The 24,936-nt window shown below is 43.5% G+C and overlaps 1 protein-coding gene across 7 annotated transcripts in view; it reads right to left on the reverse strand.

Moving 5' to 3' along the window:
• Positions 1-23,873, reverse strand: part of LOC137868230 (latent-transforming growth factor beta-binding protein 4) — a 36,931-nt gene extending 13,058 nt beyond the window's left edge. For 2 of the 7 annotated variants that reach the window (XM_068704899.1, XM_068704916.1), the window contains exons 1-26: positions 23,087-23,873; positions 19,272-19,502; positions 19,064-19,140; positions 18,823-18,990; positions 18,604-18,706; positions 16,329-16,388; positions 15,871-15,993; positions 13,129-13,305; positions 12,352-12,489; positions 11,453-11,779; positions 11,226-11,375; positions 10,685-10,816; positions 9,926-10,051; positions 9,737-9,850; positions 9,329-9,448; positions 6,693-6,806; positions 6,404-6,523; positions 6,052-6,171; positions 5,715-5,834; positions 4,334-4,459; positions 4,023-4,148; positions 3,355-3,477; positions 2,649-2,780; positions 1,933-2,058; positions 1,456-1,599; positions 514-771 (exon numbers count right to left, since the gene is read on the reverse strand). In XM_068704899.1, the coding sequence (XP_068561000.1) occupies positions 514-771; positions 1,456-1,599; positions 1,933-2,058; positions 2,649-2,780; positions 3,355-3,477; positions 4,023-4,148; positions 4,334-4,459; positions 5,715-5,834; positions 6,052-6,171; positions 6,404-6,523; positions 6,693-6,806; positions 9,329-9,448; positions 9,737-9,850; positions 9,926-10,051; positions 10,685-10,816; positions 11,226-11,375; positions 11,453-11,779; positions 12,352-12,489; positions 13,129-13,305; positions 15,871-15,993; positions 16,329-16,388; positions 18,604-18,706; positions 18,823-18,990; positions 19,064-19,140; positions 19,272-19,502; positions 23,087-23,360 (3,829 nt within the window). In that variant the 5' untranslated portion in view covers positions 23,361-23,873. Of the gene's footprint in view, positions 1-513; positions 772-1,455; positions 1,600-1,932; positions 2,059-2,648; positions 2,781-3,354; positions 3,478-4,022; positions 4,149-4,333; positions 4,460-5,714; positions 5,835-6,051; positions 6,172-6,403; positions 6,524-6,692; positions 6,807-9,328; positions 9,449-9,736; positions 9,851-9,925; positions 10,052-10,684; positions 10,817-11,225; positions 11,376-11,452; positions 11,780-12,351; positions 12,490-13,128; positions 13,306-15,870; positions 15,994-16,328; positions 16,389-18,603; positions 18,707-18,822; positions 18,991-19,063; positions 19,141-19,271; positions 19,503-23,086 lie in introns of those variants that run through there. The other 5 variants (XM_068704909.1, XM_068704884.1, XM_068704891.1 and 2 more) reach the window with 5 other exon arrangements.
• Positions 23,874-24,936: the final 1,063 nt, after the last annotated feature.

Here is a 24,936-nt window from a genome sequence, read left to right on the forward strand (position 1 = left end):
CTGACTTCCTGTCTCACCTGTACCTGTGGTACTGACTACCTGTCTCACCTGTACCTGTGGTACTGACTTCCTGTCTCACCTGTGTCTGTGGTACTGACTTCCTGTCTCACCTGTGTCTGTGGTACTGACTTCCTGTCTCACCTGTACCTGTGGTACTGACTACCTGTCTCACCTGTGTCTGTGGTACTGACTTCCTGTCTCACCTGTACCTGTGGTACTGACTACCTGTCTCACCTGTACCTGTGGTACTGATTTCCTGTCTCACCTGTGTCTGTGGTACTGACTTCCTGTCTCACCTGTGTCTGTGGTACTGACTTCCTGTCTCACCTGTGTCTGTGGTACTGACTTCCTGTCTCACCTGTACCTGTGGTACTGACTACCTGTCTCACCTGTACCTGTGGTACTGATTTCCTGTCTCACCTGTGTCTGTGGTACTGACTTCCTGTCTCACCTGTACCTGTGGTACTGACTACCTGTCTCACCTGTACCTGTGGTACTGACTTCCTGTCTCACCTGTGTCTGTGGGGGGGCAGCTGTGGTACTGACAGCCCAGCCCCCACCCCTCCCCCACTGTGCAGCAGCACTCCTGCTGGCTGGTGTTCGTTGCCAGCAGGCTGCAGGTTCCCGTCTCAGCCAGGTTGTAGTAACACTCTCTCAGCTCACCGGGACGCGCCGCGGGGAGGGGGGGCAGCACCGGGGCCAAGTCCACCATACTGACATGGAAGGAGGAGGAAGAGGAGGAGGAGGAGGAGGAGCCGGGGACAATCTCTGCTGCAGGAGGAGAAAGGGTTGATTATAATAATAATAATAAAGAGATTAGTTTTAAAACGTGGTTTCAAGATGATTAACAAACATTCTGCTGCACAACATACTGTTTATTGTTATTATAAATTAATGTGCAGATTGACTCCTAAAGGATCCATGACACCAATAAAGTGGACCTGTGTCTCCTTAAATGATGTCCTGGTTCCTTCTGAGGATTGTCATCTAGATGTTTTCAGAAGACGATTCATTCAGAAAGGAACTCCTTTCCTTACCTCTCTCCTCATCTCCTCTCCTCTCTTAACTTGTTTCCTCCTCATCTCGTCATCGTATCTCCTTCTCCTCATCTCCTCTCCTCTCGTCTCTCTTATCTCATTTCCTCCTCTTCTCTCCCCTGCTCTTTCCTCACCTCCTCTTCTCTCCTGTTTCCTCCTCTCGTCTTTCCTCATCTCATCTCCTCCACTGTTTCCTCCTCTCCTCTCTACTCATCTCCTTTCCTCCTCCTCCTCCTCTCCTCTCCTTTCCTTTCCTCTCCTCCTCCTCCTCCTGCTCCTCTTCTCCTCTCCCCTGCTCTTTCCTCATCTCGTCTCCTCTCCTCCTCCTCCTCTCCTCCCCTTTCATGAAACATGATGTTTCTGCTGGTAAAACATGAATGTATATTTGTGTACATGTGATGAATGAACATGTTTGTACCTCGTTGGTCGGTGTTGACGCAGCGTCTGCTGCTGGTGTCGAACTCGTGTCCCCGTGTGTCACACTCACACATGAAGGACCCCTCTACGTTCTCACAACGAGCAGAACCACACACACCGGGCAGAGACACACACTCGTCCTCGTCTGAAAGGAGACGTCACTGTCAGAAAAAGCTGGTGCCTACATTACCCACAATGCATCTGTCTCTGTGTGTTAATGAAACTAGAGATTGAGACCATGAACTCATGTTTACAATGTTTACTGAGGGAATAAATCAAGAGAGAAGTAGAGTCATTTTAGACTAGACTTCTATACAACCAGAGGAGTCGCCCCCTGGTGGACACTAGAGAGAATGCAGCTTTAACACGTGAAGCTCTGAAGAACTTTACAGAACCGGAGGTTGTCTCCCGGTTAAAACACAAAGCAGTAGAACTCCTCGACGCCTGCAGACACCGGTGTGTGAGGACGGACTCGTACCCACACAGGTCTTCCCATCGGCGGTGGAGGTGAAGCCCTGGTCACACACACACAGGTAGGTCCCCACGAGGTTCTGACAGAAGGCGTGACGTCCACACAGCGTCTCATTGGAGCACTCGTTAATGTCTGAGGGACAGAGGGGACAGAGTACTAAAGTACCAGTACTACACTGTGAAAGTAATCTTTACTATAGTACTAAAGTACTAGTACTATACTGTGAAAGTACTCTTTACTGAAGTACTAAAGTACTAATACCACACTATGAAAGTACTTTTTACTGGAGTATTAAAGTACTAATACTATACTGTGAAAGTACTCTGTTACTGCTGTAAAAGTACTAATACTACACTATAAAGTAACTAAAGCTGTCAGATAAATGTAGTAAAGTAAAAAGTACAACATGTCCCTCTGAGATAGTGGAGTAGAAGTATCAAAATACAGTACAAGTTCTTAAAATGTGTACTACTCAAGTTCAGTACTTGAGTAGATGTACTTGTATCTGAATAGCCGATCATGTTTCAGTATAAGAGTCCTCCGTCTGTTTCACATTAAAGTCACTTCACCTCTCTGGAGGGCTTTAACTTTGAAAAACATCTGCAGGAAATGTTGAGTTTCACAGAGAGACATATATATAAAAACATATAAATACATATAAAAACATATAAATACATATAAAAACACATAAATACATAAGAGGGATGTGAAGTCAGACTCACCAACACAGCCGCCGGTCTGCGTCACCTTGAATCCCGGCTCACAGGAAGTGAGGCAGCGGTACGAGCCAATCGTGTTCTCACATCGCTGTGACGCGCAGACGGAGCCGCCGGACTGGACGCACTCGTCCACGTCTGAGACACAGAGAGACGACGGCGTTTGTTTGTTAGCTTCTTTTGTGCCAATAAAGCTTCTTTGAACTGTCAGAACAATCCTGTGAAGTCATGAGGATTGTTGTTAGTGGTGGAGGAAGTACTCTGATTACTGTGGACTTATGTAAAGGCCATGTGAAAATACTCCAGTAAAAGTAATTCACTGTATTTATAGTCTTACTTAATTGTATAATTATTATCAGCAACATGTACTAGAAGTAAAAGTACTTAAAAGTGTATTTCTACACTGCGGTATTGCTACTTTTACCAAAGTAAAAGGTCTGAGTACTTCTTCCACCACTTCTAGTTTGTACACGGTTGGGTAGTTTTTAAATGTAGTGCAGTAAATAGTACAATATGAGGTGTAGAGGAGTAGAAGTATAAACTAGCAAAATGTGGCGATACTCAAGAAAAGTACTTCAAAATTTACATTACAGTACTTAAATTTAGAATCAGGTTTTGATGATTGAATGAAAACATGTATGTGTGTGTGTGTGTGTGTATATAGGTGTGTGTGTGTGTGTGTGTGTGTGTGTGTGTGTGTGTGTGTGTGTACCGAGGCAGGCGGTCCTCTCTGGGTTGGTGGTGAAGCCGGTTTGACATTGGCACTGGAAAGACCCGTCAGTGTTCACACAGCGGCCATCCACACACACACCCGACTTCACACACTCGTCCACATCTACAGAGAGAGAGAGAGACCGTCACGTAACACACACACACACACACACACACACACACAGACACACACACACACGTATATACACATGTGGTCATCATGAGGACGGGCCAAAGATGACATCACCATTACATCAGTGTTTAAAGCAGAAACAGAAGAGGACCAACATGAACACTGAGTTCTGTGTTTCTGACTGAAAACATCGTCTGAGGAAGAACCACAAACATTAGAACCACAATCAACAGGACAACAAACATCAACAGAACAACAAACATCAAACGTCAAACAACAGGCCAACAATCATTAAACAACAGAACCACAAACCTCAACAGACCACAAATGTCACAAAACAGAACCACAACTGGCTACAAAACCACAAAACCACAGAACGTCTACAACATAACTGCATACATTCAACAACAGAACTACAAACATCTACAACAGAACCATGGAGAACCCTCGGAGGTCCACAGTGTTTGTTTGTTTGGATCTACATTAGTAACATCGGTGGAATGTAACTCAGTACATTAAGTCGGGTTCTGACTCACCGATGCAGGCGGTTCTGTTGTCACTCAGTGTGAATCCCTGAGAACACACACATGTGTAGGATCCTGGTGAGTTCACACACTCTCCTCTGGGGAAACAGAAATCTCCCTCCAAACACTCGTTAATGTCTGAGGACACACACACACACACACACACACACAAACACACGTGTTATATCTTTAACATACATTTAACAGACAAACGTCATGACAATAATAAAATATTAAACATTTCAAAGTGCTGCAGTGAAAAGTGTTAATAAATCATCAGCCATCAGCACGCTGTTGATGTTCTCACAGTGAACTCCACTCACCTCTGCACTGTCTCCCCAGGCCGGAGGTTCGATACCCGGGCGAACAGTCGCACCTGAACGAGCCGATGGTGTTCACACACACGCGCTCTGCCTCACACGCCCCGACGCCGGCACACTCGTCCACATCTGCATGAGAGAGCGGAGGTGAAAAAAAGTTAAATCACGTCTGCTGTTTACCAGCGTAGCATAACAATCTTTAGCGTAACAATCTTTAATGTAACAATCTTTAACATAACAATCTTTAACGTAACAATCTTTAGCGTAACAATCTTTAATGTAACAATCTTTAACATAACAATCTTTAGCGTAACAATCTTTAGCGTAACAATCTTTAACGTAACAATCTTTAACATAACAATCTTTAGCGTAACAATCTTTAGCGTAACAATCTTTAACGTAACAATCTTTAACGTAACAATCTTTAGCGTAACAATCTTTAGCGTAACAATCTTTAGCGTAACAATCTTTAACGTAACAATCTTTAATAGAACAATCTTTAATGTAACAATCTTTAGCGTAACAATCTTTAACGTAACAATCTTTAATAGAACAATCTTTAATATAACAATCTTTAACGTAACAATCTTTAATAGAACAATCTTTAATGTAACAATCTTTAGCGTAACAATCTTTAACGTAACAATCTCTAACGTAACAATCTTTAATGTAACAATCTTTAATGTAACAATCTTTAGCGTAACAATCTTTAACGTAACAATCTTTAATGTAACAATCTTTAATGTAACAATCTTTAGCGTAACAATCTTTAACGTAACAATCTTTAATGTAACAATCTTTAATGTAACAATCTTTAGCGTAACAATCTTTAGCGTAACAATCTTTAACGTAACAATCTTTAATATAACAATCTTTAATGTAACAATCTTTAGCGTAACAATCTTTAATATAACAATCTTTAATGTAACAATCTTTAGCGTAACAATCTTTAACGTAACAATATTTAACGTAACAATCTTTAGCGCAACAATCTTTAACGTAACAATCTTTAGCGTAACAATCTTTAGCGTAACAATCTTTAACGTAACAATCTTTAATGTAACAATCTTTAATAGAACAATCTTTAATGTAACAATCTTTAGCGTAACAATCTTTAGCGTAACAATCTTTAATGTAACAATCTTTAACGTAACAATCTTTAACGTAACAATCTTTAGCGTAACAATCTTTAACGTAACAATCTTTAATATAACAATCTTTAATGTAACAATCTTTAACGTAACAATCTTTAACGTAACAATCTTTAGCGCAACAATCTTTAACGTAACAATCTTTAACGTAACAATCTTTAACGTAACAATCTTTAATGTAACAATCTGTGTGCGTATGTGTGTGTGTGTATGTGTGTGTGTGTGTGTGTTACCTCGACAGGAGCCGTCCCTGCTGTTGTATCCAGGCTGACAGGACACACAGCGGTACGACCCCACAGTGTTCACACACTGCTGACCAGGACACTGAGAGCCCTGCACACACTCGTCCACATCTGACACACACACACACACACACACACACACACACACACACACACACACACACACACACACACACACACACACACAGACACAGACACATTAGGATTCATCCTCTGGCAGTTGTTGATATGTGGATCATGAAGTGTTGGACAAAATCTCCAAAACATGCCACAGTTGTGTGTCTGTGTGTGTGTGTGTATGTGTGTGTGTCTGTGAGTGTGTGTGTACCTGCACACAGTCCGCTCACACTGTGGTATCCTCTCTGACAGTCCATACAGCTGTAAGATCCTTCAGAGTTCACACACTGCTGACCGGGACAAGAGTCTCCGTCCTCACACTCGTTCACGTCTACAGGACGAGGTTCATTTAGTTCAGCGTCTCGTTTCAACAACGAGGAAACTCAAAGATCACAAACATTAAAGAAACACTGGAAAGACTACATAAAAACACACACAAATAGGATCACAAGTTAAATTAAATTCAGGATAAACATGAGATGAAGTCGAATAAATCGATCAAAACAGTAGAATATATTATTTTGTGTGTGTGTGTGTGTGTGTGTGTGTGTGTGTGTGTGTACCTGTACACTGTCTGTTGGTGAGTGTGTATCCTGGTCGACAGGACATACAGCGGTACGACCCCACAGCGTTCACACACATCTGACTGGGACACTGGGACGGCTCTGCACACTCATCTACATCTACACACACACGCACGCACGCACACACACACACACACACACACACACACACCTCATTTAAAGCAGTAGTTTCTCTTCTCTTTCTCTCTGAGTGTCATATTAAATACATTAAATATGAAGCTACAGTAAAGAGTACATGAGTACTTCTGATACCGCTGCAGACGTTTACCTGTGCAGGTGTTGTTCTGCAGCTTGTAACCATGGCGACAGACACAGTGGTAGCTTCCAGGTGTGTTTTCACAGCGACCGTTGGAGCACGGAGACCCCCGACACTCGTCCACGTCTGCAGACAATATCACAACTATACGTGGTTAAACAGCACAAAAATATCCCAATAAAGTGTAGTAAAATAGAAGAAAAATATAGGTAGAATATCCTGAAAGTATTATCAAAATATACCCAAAATATTATCAAAATATACAAAACAATATCAATAAAATGTCGTAACAATATTACTAAAATATCCTAAAAGTATTAATAAAATATCTGGAAGAATATTGAAAAATATCCAAAAAGTAATTCAAATGAGCTCCACCTTCATCAGCTGCAACATTAAAGTGATGAAGACATATATAATATATATTACTCTGAGTATTTGTACTTGGTACTCTAAGTATATTTTGATGCTAATACTTTAGAGTATTTCCACACCGTGATATTACTAATTTTACTCTTTAATTCAAAGAGAAGAAGAGTAGCTCTGGTCTCTTTTGTGTGATGAAGATGAACAGGTGAGTTTACCTGAGCAGAGCTCGTTAAGATGAAGAGGAACAGGTGAGTTTACCTGAGCAGAGCTCGTTAAGATGAAGAGGAACAGGTGAGTTTACCTGAGCAGAGCTCGTTAAGATGAAGAGGAACAGGTGAGTTTACCTGAGCAGAGCTTGTTAAGATGAAGAGGAACAGGTGAGTTTACCTGAGCAGAGCTCGTTAAGATGAAGAGGAACAGGTGAGTTTACCTGAGCAGAGCTCGTTAAGATGAAGAGGAACAGGTGAGTTTACCTGAGCAGAGCTTGTTAAGATGAAGAGGAACAGGTGAGTTTACCTGAGCAGAGCTCGTTAAGATGAAGATGAACAGGTGAGTTTGCCTGAGCAGAGCTCGTTAAGATAAAGAGGAACAGGTGAGTTTACCTGAGCAGAGCTCGTTAAGATGAAGATGAACAGGTGAGTTTACCTGAGCAGAGCTCGTTAAGATGAAGAGGAACAGGTGAGTTTACCTGAGCAGAGCTCGTTAAGATGAAGAGGAACAGGTGAGTTTACCTGAGCAGAGCTCGTTAAGATGAAGAGGAACAGGTGAGTTTGCCTGAGCAGAGCTCGTTAAGATGAAGAGGAACAGGTGAGTTTGCCTGAGCAGAGCTCGTTAAGATGAAAATGAACAGGTGAGTTTACCTGAGCAGAGCTCGTTAAGATGAAGAGGAACAGGTGAGTTTACCTGAGCAGAGCTCGTTAAGATGAAGAGGAACAGGTGAGTTTACCTGAGCAGAGCTCGTTAAGATGAAGAGGAACAGGTGAGTTTACCTGAGCAGAGCTCGTTAAGATGAAGAGGAACAGGTGAGTTTACCTGAGCAGAGCTCGTTAAGATGAAGAGGAACAGGTGAGTTTACCTGAGCAGAGCTCGTTAAGATGAAGAGGAACAGGTGAGTTTACCTGAGCAGAGCTCGTTAAGATGAAGAGGAACAGGTGAGTTTACCTGAGCAGAGCTCGTTAAGATGAAGATGAACAGGTGAGTTTACCTGAGCAGAGCTCGTTAAGATGAAGAGGAACAGGTGAGTTTACCTGAGCAGAGCTCGTTAAGATGAAGAGGAACAGGTGAGTTTGCCTGAGCAGAGCTCGTTAAGATGAAGAGGAACAGGTGAGTTTGCCTGAGCAGAGCTCGTTAAGATGAAAATGAACAGGTGAGTTTTCCTGAGCAGAGCTCGTTAAGATGAAGAGGAACAGGTGAGTTTACCTGAGCAGAGCTCGTTAAGATGAAGAGGAACAGGTGAGTTTACCTGAGCAGAGCTTGTTAAGATGAAGAGGAACAGGTGAGTTTACCTGAGCAGAGCTTGTTAAGATGAAGAGGAACAGGTGAGTTTACCTGAGCAGAGCTCGTTAAGATGAAGAGGAACAGGTGAGTTTACCTGAGCAGAGCTCGTTAAGATGAAGAGGAACAGGTGAGTTTACCTGAGCAGAGCTCGTTAAGATGAAGAGGAACAGGTGAGTTTACCTGAGCAGAGCTCGTTAAGATGAAGAGGAACAGGTGAGTTTACCTGAGCAGAGCTCGTTAAGATGAAGAGGAACAGGTGAGTTTACCTGAGCAGAGCTCGTTAAGATGAAGAGGAACAGGTGAGTTTGCCTGAGCAGAGCTCGTTAAGATGAAGAGGAACAGGTGAGTTTGCCTGAGCAGAGCTCGTTAAGATGAAAATGAACAGGTGAGTTTGCCTGAGCAGAGCTCGTTAAGATGAAGAGGAACAGGTGAGTTTACCTGAGCAGAGCTCGTTAAGATGAAGAGGAACAGGTGAGTTTACCTGAGCAGAGCTCGTTAAGATGAAGAGGAACAGGTGAGTTTACCTGAGCAGAGCTCGTTAAGATGAAGAGGAACAGGTGAGTTTACCTGAGCAGAGCTCGTTACGATGAAGAGGAACAGGTGAGTTTACCTTAGCAGAGCTCGTTAAGATAAAGAGGAACAGGTGAGTTTACCTGAGCAGAGCTCGTTAAGATGAAGAGGAACAGGTGAGTTTACCTGAGCAGAGCTCGTTACGATGAAGAGGAACAGGTGAGTTTACCTGAGCAGAGCTCATTAAGATAAAGAGGAACAGGTGAGTTTACCTGAGCAGAGCCCGTTGAGCAGTCCGAACCCGGGCTGACAGGAGACGCAGCGGTACCAACCCTCAGTGTTGAAGCACTGCTGACCGGGACACTGGAGAGGATCCTCACACTCATCCACGTCTGAGACACACACACACACACACACACACACACACACACACAGAGTCACACACACACAGTCACAAACACAAACATTGTGTAAAACATATTTTATTAAGATGATGTATTTTTGTATTATTAATGATATTATTTGTTTGTAAACACTCAAGTAAAGTACAAGTACATCAACATTGTCCTTCATTCAAAGTAGAATAATACTAATAAGAAGAATGATTATATTGCTGATTATTATTTTTGATGTATGAACATTTAGTCATCATTATTATCATAAATAATATTAATGTTTACCTGTGCAGGTGTTGCCGCTGAGCCTGTAACCACGGCGACAGACACACCTGTAGCTGCCAGGTGTGTTTTCACAAAGACCGTCAACACAGAGAAGAAGAAGACACTCGTCTACGTCTGAGGAAGAGAAGAAGAGATGAGGAGGAGGAGGAGGAGGAGACAACCTGAAAATAAGCAGGAAGTGGGCGTCACCTTGACAACTGGTCTGCTGGCTGTTGCTCCTGAATCCGGACGGACAAACACACCTGAAGCTCCCCACAGTGTTCACACACTCTCCTCCAGCACACACACCTGGAGACTGCACACACTCATTCACATCTACACACACACACACACACACACACACACACACACACACACACACACACACACACACACACACACACACACACACACAGATGTAAACATGCTGCACATGTTTCACATGTTTGGAGTAACAGATCTCGAGAATATTACAATTTTATTAGTAAAATATCTACAAAGCTGAGGTAAAATACCTGTAAAATATACATAAATACCAAACATATACACCCAAAATACTGGTGAAATATATAATAGTATATATACAATTCAGGATATCTGAAAATATCAGTAAATTATGCATAAAATGTAGCAAAATTGCAGGAAAATATAAATAAAATATCTAAAAAATAATGTAAAAATATCCCTATATATATATATATATATATATATATATATATATATAAAATAAACAGAAAAAAATATAATAACAATAATAATAATAATATAGGTAACGTATAAATAAAATATATAATTAATACATAATAATATAAATAGCAGAAAAACATTAAGACAACAAAAATACACTGTAAAATATCTAAAATTATATCAGTGAAATACCCCAGAAAATATTATGAATGTCAGTAAAAACAGAAGAAGATGATTCGATCAGCATCATAAAAAGATATCAATCATAACGTGACGTCTCACCTTGGCAGTGTGTGTGCTGGGAGTTGGGCTGGTATCCTGTATCACACATACAGGTGTGTCTTCCACCTGGCAGCTCCACACAGAGGCCACGCCCACACACCCCGGGTCTGCTCTCACACACACCTCGCACTGCTGCGCGCACACGCACACACACACACGCACACGCACACGCACGCACACGCACACGCACACGCACACACACACACACACACACACACACACACACACACACACACACACACACACACACACACATTAGGAGGTTTATCAGGTTATCAGTTTTCACATTGTAACTGTAACTTGTGAATAAAGTTTGATGGATTTGATGAAAAGACTTCAACACTTTGATGTGAAATCATGTGAAGACAGAACACGTTCTGGTACTTCAGGGTTGAAGTTGACTCTTCAGTCACATTGCAACAGGCAGTGAACTGAACACACACACACACACACACACACACACACACACACATACACACACACTGATCAGAACTGACGTCACCATGTGTCACGTCTGCCGGTGCTTGGGTTCTGGACTCACTCTGGACTCGGGGCTGTCGGGTCGTCGGGCTCACAGCTGGTCTGCTCTGAGGAGGAGGGTCAGGGAGCTCGGTGCCGTGGGGCTGGAGAGAGTCGTCTCTGGCTGCCGGCAGGTCGGGCCGGGACACGGAGGAGGAGGACCGGGCCCCGGCTGAGGGGACAGAACTCATGGGACTGAGTTCATCTTAAGGGAGGAGACTAAACGTTCAGCTCACAGCTCTCTGTTACCTTGACTCCCGGTGGACGGAGGCCGAGGTCTCGGTTCTGTCGTGAGCGGCCGAGCGGGGTCGGGCCGGTTCTGCTGGGTCACGGGTCTGCCTGGAGTCTGGGCTTTGTCCCGGGTGGCTGTGGTGCTGCCGGGCTGCGCCGGCCTGGAGGAGGGAGGGTCGGCCGGGCGGGGCTGAGGTGGACCGGGTCTGGTGCTGGAGCCGCTGGTGCCAGCTGATCCGACACCTGAAGCGGAACTTGTTCTGGCTCCGCCAGCTGTCGCTCCAGAGGAAGAGGGTTTCTGCTGAGTCCTGGAGGCTCCGCTGGTACTGGACCCAGAACCAGGACCTGACAGGAGGGATGGGTGGAGGTGTGGTCAGTTTAAAACTAAAGCTCAGAGACGTCCGGTCCAGATGTCACTAAGCATCACAAATATGTATAAGTATGTATATATATATACGTATATATATATATATATACGTATATATATATATATATATATATACACGTATATATATATATATATATATATATAAGTATATATATACCCAGACGAGAAGAAATCAAGTAATCAAGTGTTTCTGTCCCTTTGTTTCTGTCCCTTTGGTGGACAGCTCTAAATACTACAATACCCATGAGCCTCGGCAGTTGGAGAAGAATTGTGAATTCTCGTCATTTACCCCAAACTGAACGAAAATAAATGAATTTAAGCTGCAGAATGTGTTTTCATGAGTGGAGCCCTGTGAAGCTCCGTCATTGGATGTCAGTGAAATGCACCTTGGGAGTTGTAGTTGGCTACCCTTAGGTAACATTGTGCTGGAGGCACTTAGATGGAAAGTCTGCAGGATTCATCCTCTGGGGAGCATAAATGTTTATGCCAAGAGCCATGCCACGAGATATAAACAGGACGACCCGGTTACCCTGACTGTCCTGGTGGTTGTGGGCTACCAGCGGAGCTCCTCGGCTCCCCAGCCGCTCGCTGACTCTCTGGTTGAACTGCAGGGCTGAAGCTGAGTAGTGGTAACCAGGACCGGCCGGACAGATCTCCTTAAAGGCCACTGGAGGAGGAGAAGAGATCATATTCATCTGCAGCAAAACAGAGACTGAATCAGACGCTTCATATCCAGACAAAATTTAAAAGAAACTCATTCATGTTTTCATGTCGGAAAACGACGATGGAAACATCTGGTCTTCTTACAAAGACCATGTAAAGTGAGAACAACACTGTGTTTGTGGGACCTTGAACGCCTCGGCTAGTTTCATCAAGATATTTCTCAACATAAGTGAAAACTTTGACCTGCTGGTGGCGCTAGCTAGAAAGACAAAGAGGTACCAAAGTTGGTAGGATTCATCCTCTGGGGATCATGAATTGCGGCACCAAATTTCACGGCTATCCATCTCAAAGTTGATGAGATATTGCAGTCTGGACCGACCGATAGAGCGACATCTCTAGAGATGCTAACGTGGCTCTAAAAGGCTCTTTTTAAATAAAAAAAACAAAACATAATCAAGTCTTCTGAGAAAACAAGCAAAGGTGTCACTTTAGAAAATATCATAAATACGCTGCTCTCCTGAATGAAACCGTTCCACAGAGGAGACATTGAAGAACCCTTTTCTCTGTGGCAGGCTAGTGGCGCTAAGCTAACAGCTATGGCTAGCATGCTACGTGGCGAGATTGCCCGCCAGATGTTACCAACCTGAACCGAAGTAGGGACACCTCTGGCAGTCCGGTCCCCAGGCTTTGCCGACCCGGCTGCAGCAGCAGATCTGCTTGGTGATGTTCCTGAGGATGGGCAGCGAGCAGGAGGACGGACCCAGACCAGAACCCAGGACCCGGTGGCACTGACCCTTCTCCTGGGATATCACACTCTGGGCTGAGGAGGACACACAGGAGGAGGAGATGGAGGAGGAGGAGGAGGAGGAGTTACACCAGAAGGACATCGTGGAGTCCAAACAGACGTGAAGCAGAGCGCCGCAAGCAGGAATCAGTTCATGCTGCTTTCGTTCAAATCAAACAGAGACATTAAAACGGCCTTGACACAAGTGAAGCAAGCTCGGACATCACAGCCCCCCCCCAAAAAGTCCCTGTGCTCTGATTGGATAAGAGTACATGAAGCGTCTTTATTGCATAAAGTAAAGTTGGACATTTTCCCAGAGTCGATGAGTTCAATCTACTGATTGATTGGTCGAGAGGTGAAGTCCAGCCCCTTTTAGGTGACCCACCATGGGACCTTAAAAAAAAATCTATAAATAAAGCTTTGTGCCATGAATTATGTTTTTCAATAAAAGATATTTTTGCAAATCAAGAAAGTTTAGGGAGTGTAAATGAAGAGAAATTTACAAGAATTACAAAAGTGACATCAATAATATTTTAATTAACAGATTGTTCTGGTTATTAGTGAACGTTTACATGCACATACATATTCTGCTATTATTCTGAATATTTAATCATATTTACAATGTTGACTTATTGTATTTTATTCATGCATTATTTATTATTATGATATTTTAATCTTTTTTTTACATTCCAATTTTAATTAGAATTAAAAGTGCACTGATCTTTTAATATGCTATCACTTCATCATTATATCAGTGGCGTAAAACGGTCTTAAAATTACAATATTATATTATTTCTGGATCAATATATCGTCCACCAACAGTATTTATCGTGACGTCTGAACGGCCGCGTTGGTTTCCCCCTCTGACCACGCCCAGCAGTGATGTCACAGTGCACCGGAGTACACTTCTACATCACTGCAGCAGGACGAGGAGTCAAACCACCGGATTGTCTCGTTAACTTAACATTTAATGAAAATGTGTTCAGCAGGTATTTACCCAGAAGAAAAGAAAAGAAAAGACAGACAGAGGGGACAGTTTTCCTCACCGAGAGGACAAACAACAAACAAACAAACAAACAACAAACAAACAAAACAACTGAGTACAAACAGCCAAGGCGATGTTAGAGGCCTATTAATACTCACATTATCAATACACACATTATTAATACACACATTATTAATACTCACATTATCAATACACACATTATTAATACACACATTATTAATACACACATTATTAATACACACATTATTAATACACACCCCACCGCAAGCATTTCCAGCGAGTTTGGAAGCAACAGAGAGACGAGACTTCGTCAGCTTTAATAAATCAGCTTTTGATTTAGTCATCGGTTACCAGGCGGACCAGCATCCTCCTCCTCCTCCTCCTCCTCCTCCTCCTCCTTCTCCTCCTCCTCCTCATCCTCCTCCTGCTCTTCAGTGAATGCCGGTCAGAATAAGCAGAGCACCGGTCCAGCTTCACAAAACCCATCTGAGCACCAAACCTCACCCACAAAGAGTTCTACTGACTATGAACAGAACAAAGAGTTATACTGACCATGAACAGAACAAAGAGTTCTACTGACCATAAACAGAACAAAGAGTTCTACTGACTATGAACAGAACAAAGAGTTCTACTGAACATGAACAGAACAAAGAGTTCTACTGACCATAAACAGAACAAAGAGTTCTACTGACCATAAACAGAACAAAGAGTTATACTGACCATAAACAGAACAAAGAGTTCTACTGACTATGAACAGAACAAAGAGTTCTACTGACTATGAACAGAACAAAGAGTTCTACTGACTATAAACAGAACAAAGAGTTCTACTGACCATGAACAGAACAAAGAGTTATACTGACCATAAACAGAACAAAGAGTTCTACTGACTATGAACAGAACAAGTTCTACTGACTTTAAACAGAACAAAGAGTTCTACTGACCATAAACAGAACAAAGAGTTCTACTGAACATGAACAGAACAAAGAGTTCTACTGACCATAAACATAACAAAGAGTTCTACTCACCATGAACAGAATAAAAAGTTCTACTGAACATGAACAGAACAAAGAGTTCTACTGACCATAAACATAACAAAGAGTTCTACTCACCATGAACAGAATAAAGAGTTCTACTGACTATAAACAGAACAAAGAGTTCTACTGACTATAAACAGAACAAAGAGTTCTACTCACCATGAACAGAATAAAGAGTTCTACTGACTATAAACAGAACAAAGAGTTCTACTGACTATAAACAGAACAAAGAGTTCTACTGACTATGAACAGAACAAGTTCTACTGACTTTAAACAGAACAAAGAGTTCTACTGACTTTAAACAGAACAAAGAGTTCTACAGTGTGTCTCTGTAACGTTTTGTTTACAGATCTATGATATTATAATAATACATAACATCAGATGATTATTGATCAGATTCTTTCAGAATGAAGGTCGACAGTCGAACAGAGTTTAGAGACACGATGAGCTCAGATGGATTCAGGAAGCTCTGACCTGGAGTCTGTTATTCCTGTGTGTGTGTGTGTGTGTGTGTGTGTGTGTGTGTGTGTGTGTGTGTGTGTGTGTGTGTGTGTTACTTACAGATGCAGAGTCCATGTGAGGCGTCGAGGATGAACCCCGCCCTACACACACAGCTATAGCTCCCTCTGGTGTTCACACAGATCCCGTTCTCACACAGCCCCGGATGGAGACACTCATTCACATCTACACACACATCAACACACACACACACACACACACACACACACACATCAACACACTCACACACTCACTGCAGCTTCAGTTTTAATGTACATGAAGTTTCACTTCCTGGTTTCTGACTTCAGTTTCTTTCGATGAACTTCTTTTTGTTTTTGTTGCACAATTTAAAAATACTTTTAACCCGTTTCAAAGTTCTTATACTTCATCTTTTAGATTATACTCCGAAAACGACTTAATGCAGAACATCCGTAATAACACGATGACAATAGTGAACCCTCTTCCTGTGTGTGTGTGTGTGTCTGTGTGTGTGTGTGTGTGTGTGTGTGTGAGGAACTCACCCACACACTGCGTTCCATTGGCTCGCTCAAAACCACCAGGACAGCTGCTGTTGGTTTGACCTGATGATGACGAGAGAATAATATGAGGCAAGTTTATACATCACATTCCAACAACACGGTATTTCAAAGTGCTTCAATAAAACCATCAAAACATCAACAGAAAGGTTTAACATGAAGAACATTGATTAAACATCAGAATCAGAGTAATAAATAGATACTGTAGTAAAATACAGAAGTGTATTAATATCTTAATGTGGTTCAGCAGCAAACAGAGACGTCTTCAGTCTGGATCTAAAGGAGGACGCTTCCATGTTTAGTTCTGACTCTGGAACAGGAAGTAGACCAGGTCCCAGACCACCTGAGGGTTCGGGATGGTTCATGAGGTAGCAGCAGATCCCTGAACCATTCAGTGCTTTATGAACCAACAGCAGGACTTTAAAGTCTTTGTTGGACAGGAAGCCAGTGAAGACCTCAGAACTGGACTGATGTGATCCACTTTCCTGGTCTTAGTGAGGACTAGAGCTGCAGCGTTCTGACTGACTTTTTACAGAGACCTGTGAACACACCGTTACAGTAGTCCAGTCTACTGAAGATACATGATGGACACATTGAGACACAAGTCCTCTAGTCCTTGAGATGTTCTTCAGCTGATAGGAGGCTGGTTTTGTGATGGTCTTGATGTGGTGTTCAGGTTGAGGTTCTGTTTTCTCTTTGTTTAACTGAAGAACATTCTGTCACATCAGTTGTTGATTTCTTCAATGCCTTTAGCAGCCCCAGTATTGGGTTATAGTCTCCTGGTGATATAGTTATGTAGAGTTGTGTGTCGTCTGCATAATGATGATAACACACTGTGTTGTTTTCCATAATCTGAGCTAGTGGAAGCATGTAGATGTTGAACAGAAGAGGCCCCAGTGTTGAACCTTGGGGAACACCACATGTCATTTAGTCAGCTCTGACAATATAACAATCATATAACAATAGATAATAATAATAATAAACTGATGAACTGTGATGTGAAAGGTTGTTTGGACATCAACAAATCAACACAAACATGTAGTTCATCAGTGATTCACAGTTTATATTTAATAAACAGGAGAATAGAGACTTTGTTTGGGACTATTTTCAGCGGCGGATGAATCCATGTTTTGCTGCTCTACTGAGTGTTTCTATGCGTGATTGAGTCAGAACAAACTAGTGTGATGATGATGATGATGATGGTGATGAAGGAACATGTGGCTCATTGATGTGTTTTAATGGCACAGAAGAAGAAGAAGAAGAAGAAGAGGTTCTATCAGACTATTCATTTCAACAGAACAATGAGAGTCTTTGGTTTCTGAAGGTGCATTACGTCATCAGTTCTTATGTGAAAGACTGATGTGAAGTCACACACACACAAACACACACACACACACACACACACACACACACACACACACACACACACACACACACACACACAAACCTGCAGAAGTTTGATGTGTGTGTGTGTGTGTGTATAAAGGCCAAGTCCCACAGAGCTGAATTCCTTTACCGTTAGTCAGCTCAACAAGAACATGGAGGACGCATCATTACTCTGTGTGTGTGTGTGTCTGTGTGTGTGAGAGTATGTGTCTGTGTGTGTGTGTGTGTGTGTGTGTGTGTGTGAGAGTATGTGTCTGTGTGTGTGTGTGTGTGTGTGTGTGATCATGTCAGATAGTTATATAAGCAGCTCCTGTTGGAATATTTCCAAAATATTTCAGTCATAAAATATCAGAGCTTCACAGGGAGAGAGAAATACTTCAGTGTGTGTGCGTGAGTGTGTGTGTGTGTGTGTGTGTGTGTGTGAGAGAGTGCGTGAGTGTGTGTGTGTGTGTGTGTGTGTGAGTGTGTGTGTGAGTGTGTGTGAGAGAGTGTGTGAGTGCGTGAGTGTGTGTGTGTGTGTGTGTGTGTGAGTGTGTGTGTGAGTGTGTGTGAGAGAGTGTGTGAGTGTGTGTGTGTGTGTGTGTGTGTGAGTGTGTGTGTGAGTGTGTGTGAGAGAGTGTGTGAGTGTGTGTGTGTGTGTGTGTGTGTGTGTGTGTGTGTGTGTGAGAGAGAGTGTGTGTGTGTGTGTTGGCAGTACTCTGGTATTTTGGTAAAACAGCGTCGGAGCTTTGACACATTGAACTCAACTTTAGATCTTGTGTATGAAAGTACTTTTACACAGATACTCTACTTTAAAGCAGCCCTTGTTGACGTATAAATACCATAGTACTAGTAGTAGCACACCTGTATGTGTACTTGTATATCAGACGTGTACCTGCAGCATCAGGACAGAGGACACAGTCAGTCGTCCCCCAGGCCTTACCGACCCCTCTGCAGCAGATATCCCTGCTCCTGAGACCAGGCAGAGGAGAGCTGCACTACACACACACACACACACACACACACACACACACACACACACACACACGTGTTAACATACTGAATTAGACACTCTTTCTCATGAATTAAAGTATAACACGTTAGATTGTCTCACCTGCCCGTCTCGGACTTCTCTGAAGCAGTACTTGAAGCCGGCCTGCTGGGTCAACGTGCCGCCCCCCCTCACCGCCTGGTCCTGGACCCCCACGGCCGCCGGAGCCGGAGCGCCGGCGGACCCCGAGGAGGACGAGAGGGTCCGCGGGGCGGGGCTGAACCGGGACACCTGGACGCAGGTGAAGACACTGATCAGAGGGAACAGAAGCACCTGAAGAACAGACCAGAGCCGTCTCTGTTACCTTCAGCACCTGGTGGATGTTCACGCTGGCCTCGGGGGGGTGCTGCACCCGGACCTTCACCATGGACGGACCGGGAGCTGCACACACACACACACACACACACACACACACACACACACACACTTGTTAATATGTGATGAGTTCCTCCTGGAGTTCCACGTGTGGAGGACAGTGCTGTGAACCTGTTGGGGGTTCGGGTCAGACTCACCTCCAGAGACCCCCGTCTCCTGGGCGTGTCCCAGCGGCAGCAGGAACTCAGACCGGGTCAACTCCTGATTGGAGAGCGGCGCCGGCTCGACGATCTCATTGGTGGAGGACGGCGATGCGGCCGACCGGACCACGGGGATCTGACAGAACTTCCCGCTGAAGCTCGGCGGACAGACGCAGCGGTCCTTCTGCAGACACACACCTCCGTTCTGACACAGCAGAAGACAGAGGACTGCAGCGGGGACAACGGAGACCTGATCAGACCGGCTCAGGTCTGAAGGAAGACCGCTGTCATCACCATTAACTATGACATCATCAATGACTCATCTGACACCAGCAGTCATGTGACCACAAACCAGAAACGTTAATGAACTACAGGAAGAGGAGAGGAGAGGAGAGAGGAAAGAGGAGAGGAGAGGAGAGAGGAAAGAGGAGAGGAGAGGAGGAGAGAGAGGAGAGGAGAGAGGAAAGAGGAGAGGAGAGGAGGAGAGAGAGGAGAGGAGAGAGGAGAGAGGAAAGAGGAGAGGAGAGGAGAGGAAGAGAGGAGAGAGAGGAGAGGAGAGGAAGAGAGGAGAGAGAGGAGAGGAGAGGAAGAGAGGAGAGAGAGGAGAGGAGAGGAGGAGAGAGAGGAGAGAGGAAAGAGGAGAGAGGAGAGGAGGAGAGAGAGGAGAGGAGAGAGGAGAGAGGCTGAAGTAGAGGATGTAAACATGATGTCATCATAACTGTTGTTCTCTCTAAACACATGTTCTAGTTCTTCTTCTACTCATCATGGTTCTGTTTCTAAAGAGGAACAGGACTTTTATTTTGAAATGAAAAATGTGACAAAAAAACACCACAATCATGCATACACACACACACACACACACACACACACACACACACGTTTACTGTTGGCTCACTCTTGCTCATTCTGTTGTTACACAGATGCATTCTGGGACAGCCCCCCCCCCTCCACTGGGTGCCCTGATGATGGAGGCGCCGGCCACTTCCTCACTTCCTGTTAGAGGATGCGGCCGTATTGTTACCCAGAGTTCAGCTGGTGTCGAGGCTGCCGCCAATGAGCCGATAATACCCAGAAGTCTGTGCGGCAGGAAGGAACATTATAATATCTCTGTATCACTGATGTCAGTCTGATGCTTCTGTTTCTGATATTAATCATTTAAGATATTTCTTTACATCAGTAATCAGTTTATTATATTTAGACAGTTTTTAAAAAAATTGAAAAATATATATTTGTATTATTCTATTTTTATGGACATTCATCACTTTTTTTATTTTACTCATTTTTATCAAAAATATTTTACTCATAATTTTCTGATATTTTACCAAAGTTTTGTCAAAATATTTTGTGAATTTTCTTCTTGTTTCCTATTACTTGTTTCCTTGTGTTGTTTCCTTCTTCTTGTTTCCTATTACTTGTTTCCTTGTGTTGTTTCCTTCTTCTTGTTTCCTTGTGTTGCTGCTCAATACAGACTGTTTGTTGACACAGAGGAATAATAAAGACGTGTTGATTATTTACGGAACACTACATATATTAACTGACCTACAGACTGAACCACTGCTGTATTCTAATGAAACGTGTTGAAGTGCTTTTACATTTCTACTTACTGTGTTCTACTAAAGCAAAAGATCTGTGTCTGTGTGTGTGTGTGTGTGTGTGTGTGTGTGTGTGTGTGTGTGTGTGTGTGTGTGTGTGTGTGTGTGTGTGTGTGTATTATCGTGGACATCGCCCCACAGATGGACCACATCAACACTCACACAGAGAACTGAGGCCAAACAGAGAAGAAGAAGTGAGTCATCAACAAGCAGAGATTACAGAGAAGAAATGACATAAACATTATGAAATAATAAACAGAGCACAACATCTGACATCAGCTCGTAAAGCAGCTGCTGTTAACATGCTAACAACCAGCTGCTTGTTTCCACATCCAGCAGTTACTGTGTGTGTGTGTGTGTGTGTGTGTGTGTGTGTGTGTGTGTGTGTCCAGCACGCTCTCTTGTTGCTCTGTGTTTGGTCTCCTCCACCTCTTCAGAAGGATGTCTGTCAGTGAACGGTGGTGTTGTTGCAGCATGTTAGACGAGCTGTCAGGAGACTCAGTCACAGTCCCGCCTCCTCAGTCCAAATACGGTCACTTCCTGTTCACTGGTTGCAAAAAAAACCCCAAGATGGCGACGGCCGTAATCCAAGCAAACGATGGGTGACGTCACTCTGACTCCGTCCACTTCTTATTCACTGTCGTGGAGCCGCTCAGCGTTCTGAGACCAGGGCCTCGATGTTTAAAGTGGTCTCACTGGTCTGGAAGGAGCTTCTGGTGACACCATGTTTATTTGAGGTGAGTCTGAACCGCACTGTGACTCCTCTCTGGTGTCAGTAGATCATGTGTGCTGCTGTCCAGTCTTACCTCACTGCCAGTTTAAACACTCACACATCACCGACAACATATCCTGGGCACAAGTGTGTGTGTGTGTGTGTGTGTGTGTGTGTGTGTGTGTGAGAGGGTTAACTTAATGATAAATGAAAGCCATATGTCAGTGCTTCTCCTCCCTCTCTTGTTCCTCTCTGTAGTCGACTTTACATCCAAGTGAAGGACACAGTTTTTCACCAGAAACCCAGAAAATCAATGCAAAAGAAAAAGACAAATATATGCACTTAATCAGTTGATTGAGATAAACAGCTGGAGCCAACGACACGAGGTCATGTTTAACCCTCAGAACACATGAATGATCATTACGCAGCTCTTGTAGACTTTCTGAACGTTATCGGATCAAACTCTCATAATGAAGAGATCTCCATCACCAGGTCTCCACTCCTGTTTCTCTGCAGGTCGATGTTCACAGGAATGAAGGAATTAAAAAAAGACATCTGTGATCAGTTGAGACTACACCACTATTCTGGGCTTCAGATGCCGAGCTGGGCCAAACATCAAACATCGGCTGCAGGTCACATGATGCAGCTGGAGCAGCTTCACGCGTCTGGTCTGTGTGTTCTGACAGTCTGGTTTTCTGTTGTCAAACTCAGGAGGGAGGTTTGCTTAGATGATGCAGCTGTTAGTATTGTGGTGAAAATAAACTTCTATGGCTGAAGTTGGCTACGGAGACGCCACACAGAGGCAATAACAGCTGTGATTGGTCCGTTTGTTGTCAGGAAGGCAACATGAAATAATCTGAAGACAGACTCAGTTTCACCAACACAACGCACGCTCCGTTGAAACAATTTTAATAAAACGATGATGTTTGAGCGGGTAAGAACTAGTGGTGGGAATCACCAGATACAACACCAGATACAACATTTTCAAAATACTTAGGTCACGATACGTCATTATCATGATACCTAAGTCACGATATGTCATTATCATGATACCTAAGTCACGATACGTCATTATCATGATACCTAAGTCACGATACGTCATTATCATGATACCTAAGTCACGATACGTCATTATCATGATACCTAAGTCACGATACGTCATTATCATGATACCTAAGTCACGATACGTCATTATCATGATACCTAAGTCACGATACGTCATTATCATGATACCTAAGTCACGATATGTCAATATCATGATACCTAAGTCACGATACGTCATTATCATGATACCTAAGTCACGATATGTCAATATCTCTGTTGTCACATCAACAACAATCACCGACTTCTTTTGACCCAGTCGAATGACATCATGTGCAGGACACACCCATCATCACATCTACCTGGGACCAGGTGAGTCACGACTCCTCCACACACACACACACACACACACACACACACACACACATGAAAACACAAGAAGAGACAGTGGATTGAAAGTTACTTACAGACTCTGAAGCCCGGTCCGTGGGAGCTGTCTTTCCTTCCTCCTCCTCCTCCTCCTCCTCCCCCCTCACTGCTGCTGTACAGTGTGGTCACGTTGCCTCGCACGCAGTAGTTCACACATCGGTCCTGGCTGCAGCGCACCTTGCAGACGGTGGGCGTGAACATCACCTGGACCCTCTCCACGCTCTCCGACACCGTCTGTCCATCAGCTGGAAGAGGAGAGACGAAGACGATGAGGACGGAGGACAGAAAGCAGCAGAGTCGAGGCTGCAGCATTTCGAGCGTTGCAGTCAGAATTTCTGAGCAAGTTGCATCGTCCCAAACCTCTCCCCCCTCTCTCTCTCGCTCTCTGGAAACGCAGGAAAAAAGGGAGGGAAGGAAGGAAAAGACCAGACGCTTCCCCTCTCTCGCTCCGCACTCTTGTTTTTCCCTAAACACTGTTTAGTGTGTGTGTGAGCAGAGAGTGAGGGAGGTAGAGAGGTAATTGAAAGCAGTGTGCAGGACTGGGCTCGGCTCCAAACTAAATGTTTAGCAGGGATCTGGTCCATCGGTCCACACTGAGAGAGAGAGAGAGAGAGAGAGAGAGAGAGAGAGAGAGAGACACAGAGAGAGACAGAGAAAGAGAGAGAGAGAGAGAGAGACAGAGAGAGACAGAGAAAGAGAGAGAGAGCGAGAGACAGAGAGAGACAGAGAAAGAGAGAGAGAGAGAGAGAGACAGAGAGAGACAGAGAGAGAGAGCGAGAGAGAGAGAAAGAGAGAGAAAGAGAGAGAGAGCGAGAGACAGTGTGTGTGTGTGTTACTGTGTGAGTGTGTGTTTGTGTATGTGTGTGTGTGTGTGTGTTGACCCGTCACAGGTTAAATCCTGAGCGTGATTGACAGCTGTGAGGGATTCTCCGGGGGATTAGTTTGTGTTTGAGAGCTGATTTGAGCTCTGCTTCAACAATAACTTTATTCACACAAACACCGAGTCTGAGGGTTGTTTGGCCTGTTCCCTCTGGGTACTGGTCTAACTTTAAACCCTGATCTGGTCGAACATTAAACCCTGAACTGGTCGAACATTAAACCCTGAACTGGTCTAACTTTAAACCCTGATCTGGTCTAACTTTAAACCCTGAACTGGTCTAACTTTAAACCCTGAACTGGTCTAACTTTAAACCCTGAACTGGTCTAACATTAAACCCTGAACTGGTCTAACTTTAAACCCTGAACTGGTCTAACTTTAAACCCTGAACTGGTCTAACTTTAAACCCTGATCTGGTCTAACTTTAAACCCTGATCTGGTCTAACTTTAAACCCTGATCTGGTCTAACTTTAAACCCTGAACTGGTCTAACTTTAAACCCTGAACTGGTCTAACATTAAACCCTGAACTGGTCTAACTTTAAACCCTGAACTGGTCTAACTTTAAACCCTGAACTGGTGACTTCACATCTTGTGAACGAGCTCAGTGAAAGTGTTTCATTTCTATTTATTTTTCTACTTTGGTTTCCAACCTGAGGCCCGGTTCCCTTTAGGGGGACGCCAAAGATCAATCTGTTAATAAACGATTTAAAAAGATATAGACCAGTATTATATTAATATTATCAAAAATCATCATTACTCAGCTCTTATGTTGTGATGACGGCTCAGTCACATTATTATTATTGATGTAAAGTGTAAAGTCATGAAAGTAACATTATGCATTATTACTAATAATAAAATACACTTTGCTGAAGCAGATGAAACATTTCCTGATTGAAGGAAGAGGATTTTAAGATTTGATGAAAAAGACCTCTAAAAGACGACGTTACATGTTGTTATTCTGACACAAGGAGCTGGATGGAAAAAATAAGTCATAATCTAACAATGTGATT

The sequence above is a fragment of the Cebidichthys violaceus genome, unplaced genomic scaffold (assembly GCF_023349555.1).
Source record: "Cebidichthys violaceus isolate CVI_PGR_0920_01 unplaced genomic scaffold, fCebVio1.0.p SCAF_1, whole genome shotgun sequence".
Lineage (NCBI taxonomy): Eukaryota > Metazoa > Chordata > Actinopteri > Perciformes > Stichaeidae > Cebidichthys > Cebidichthys violaceus.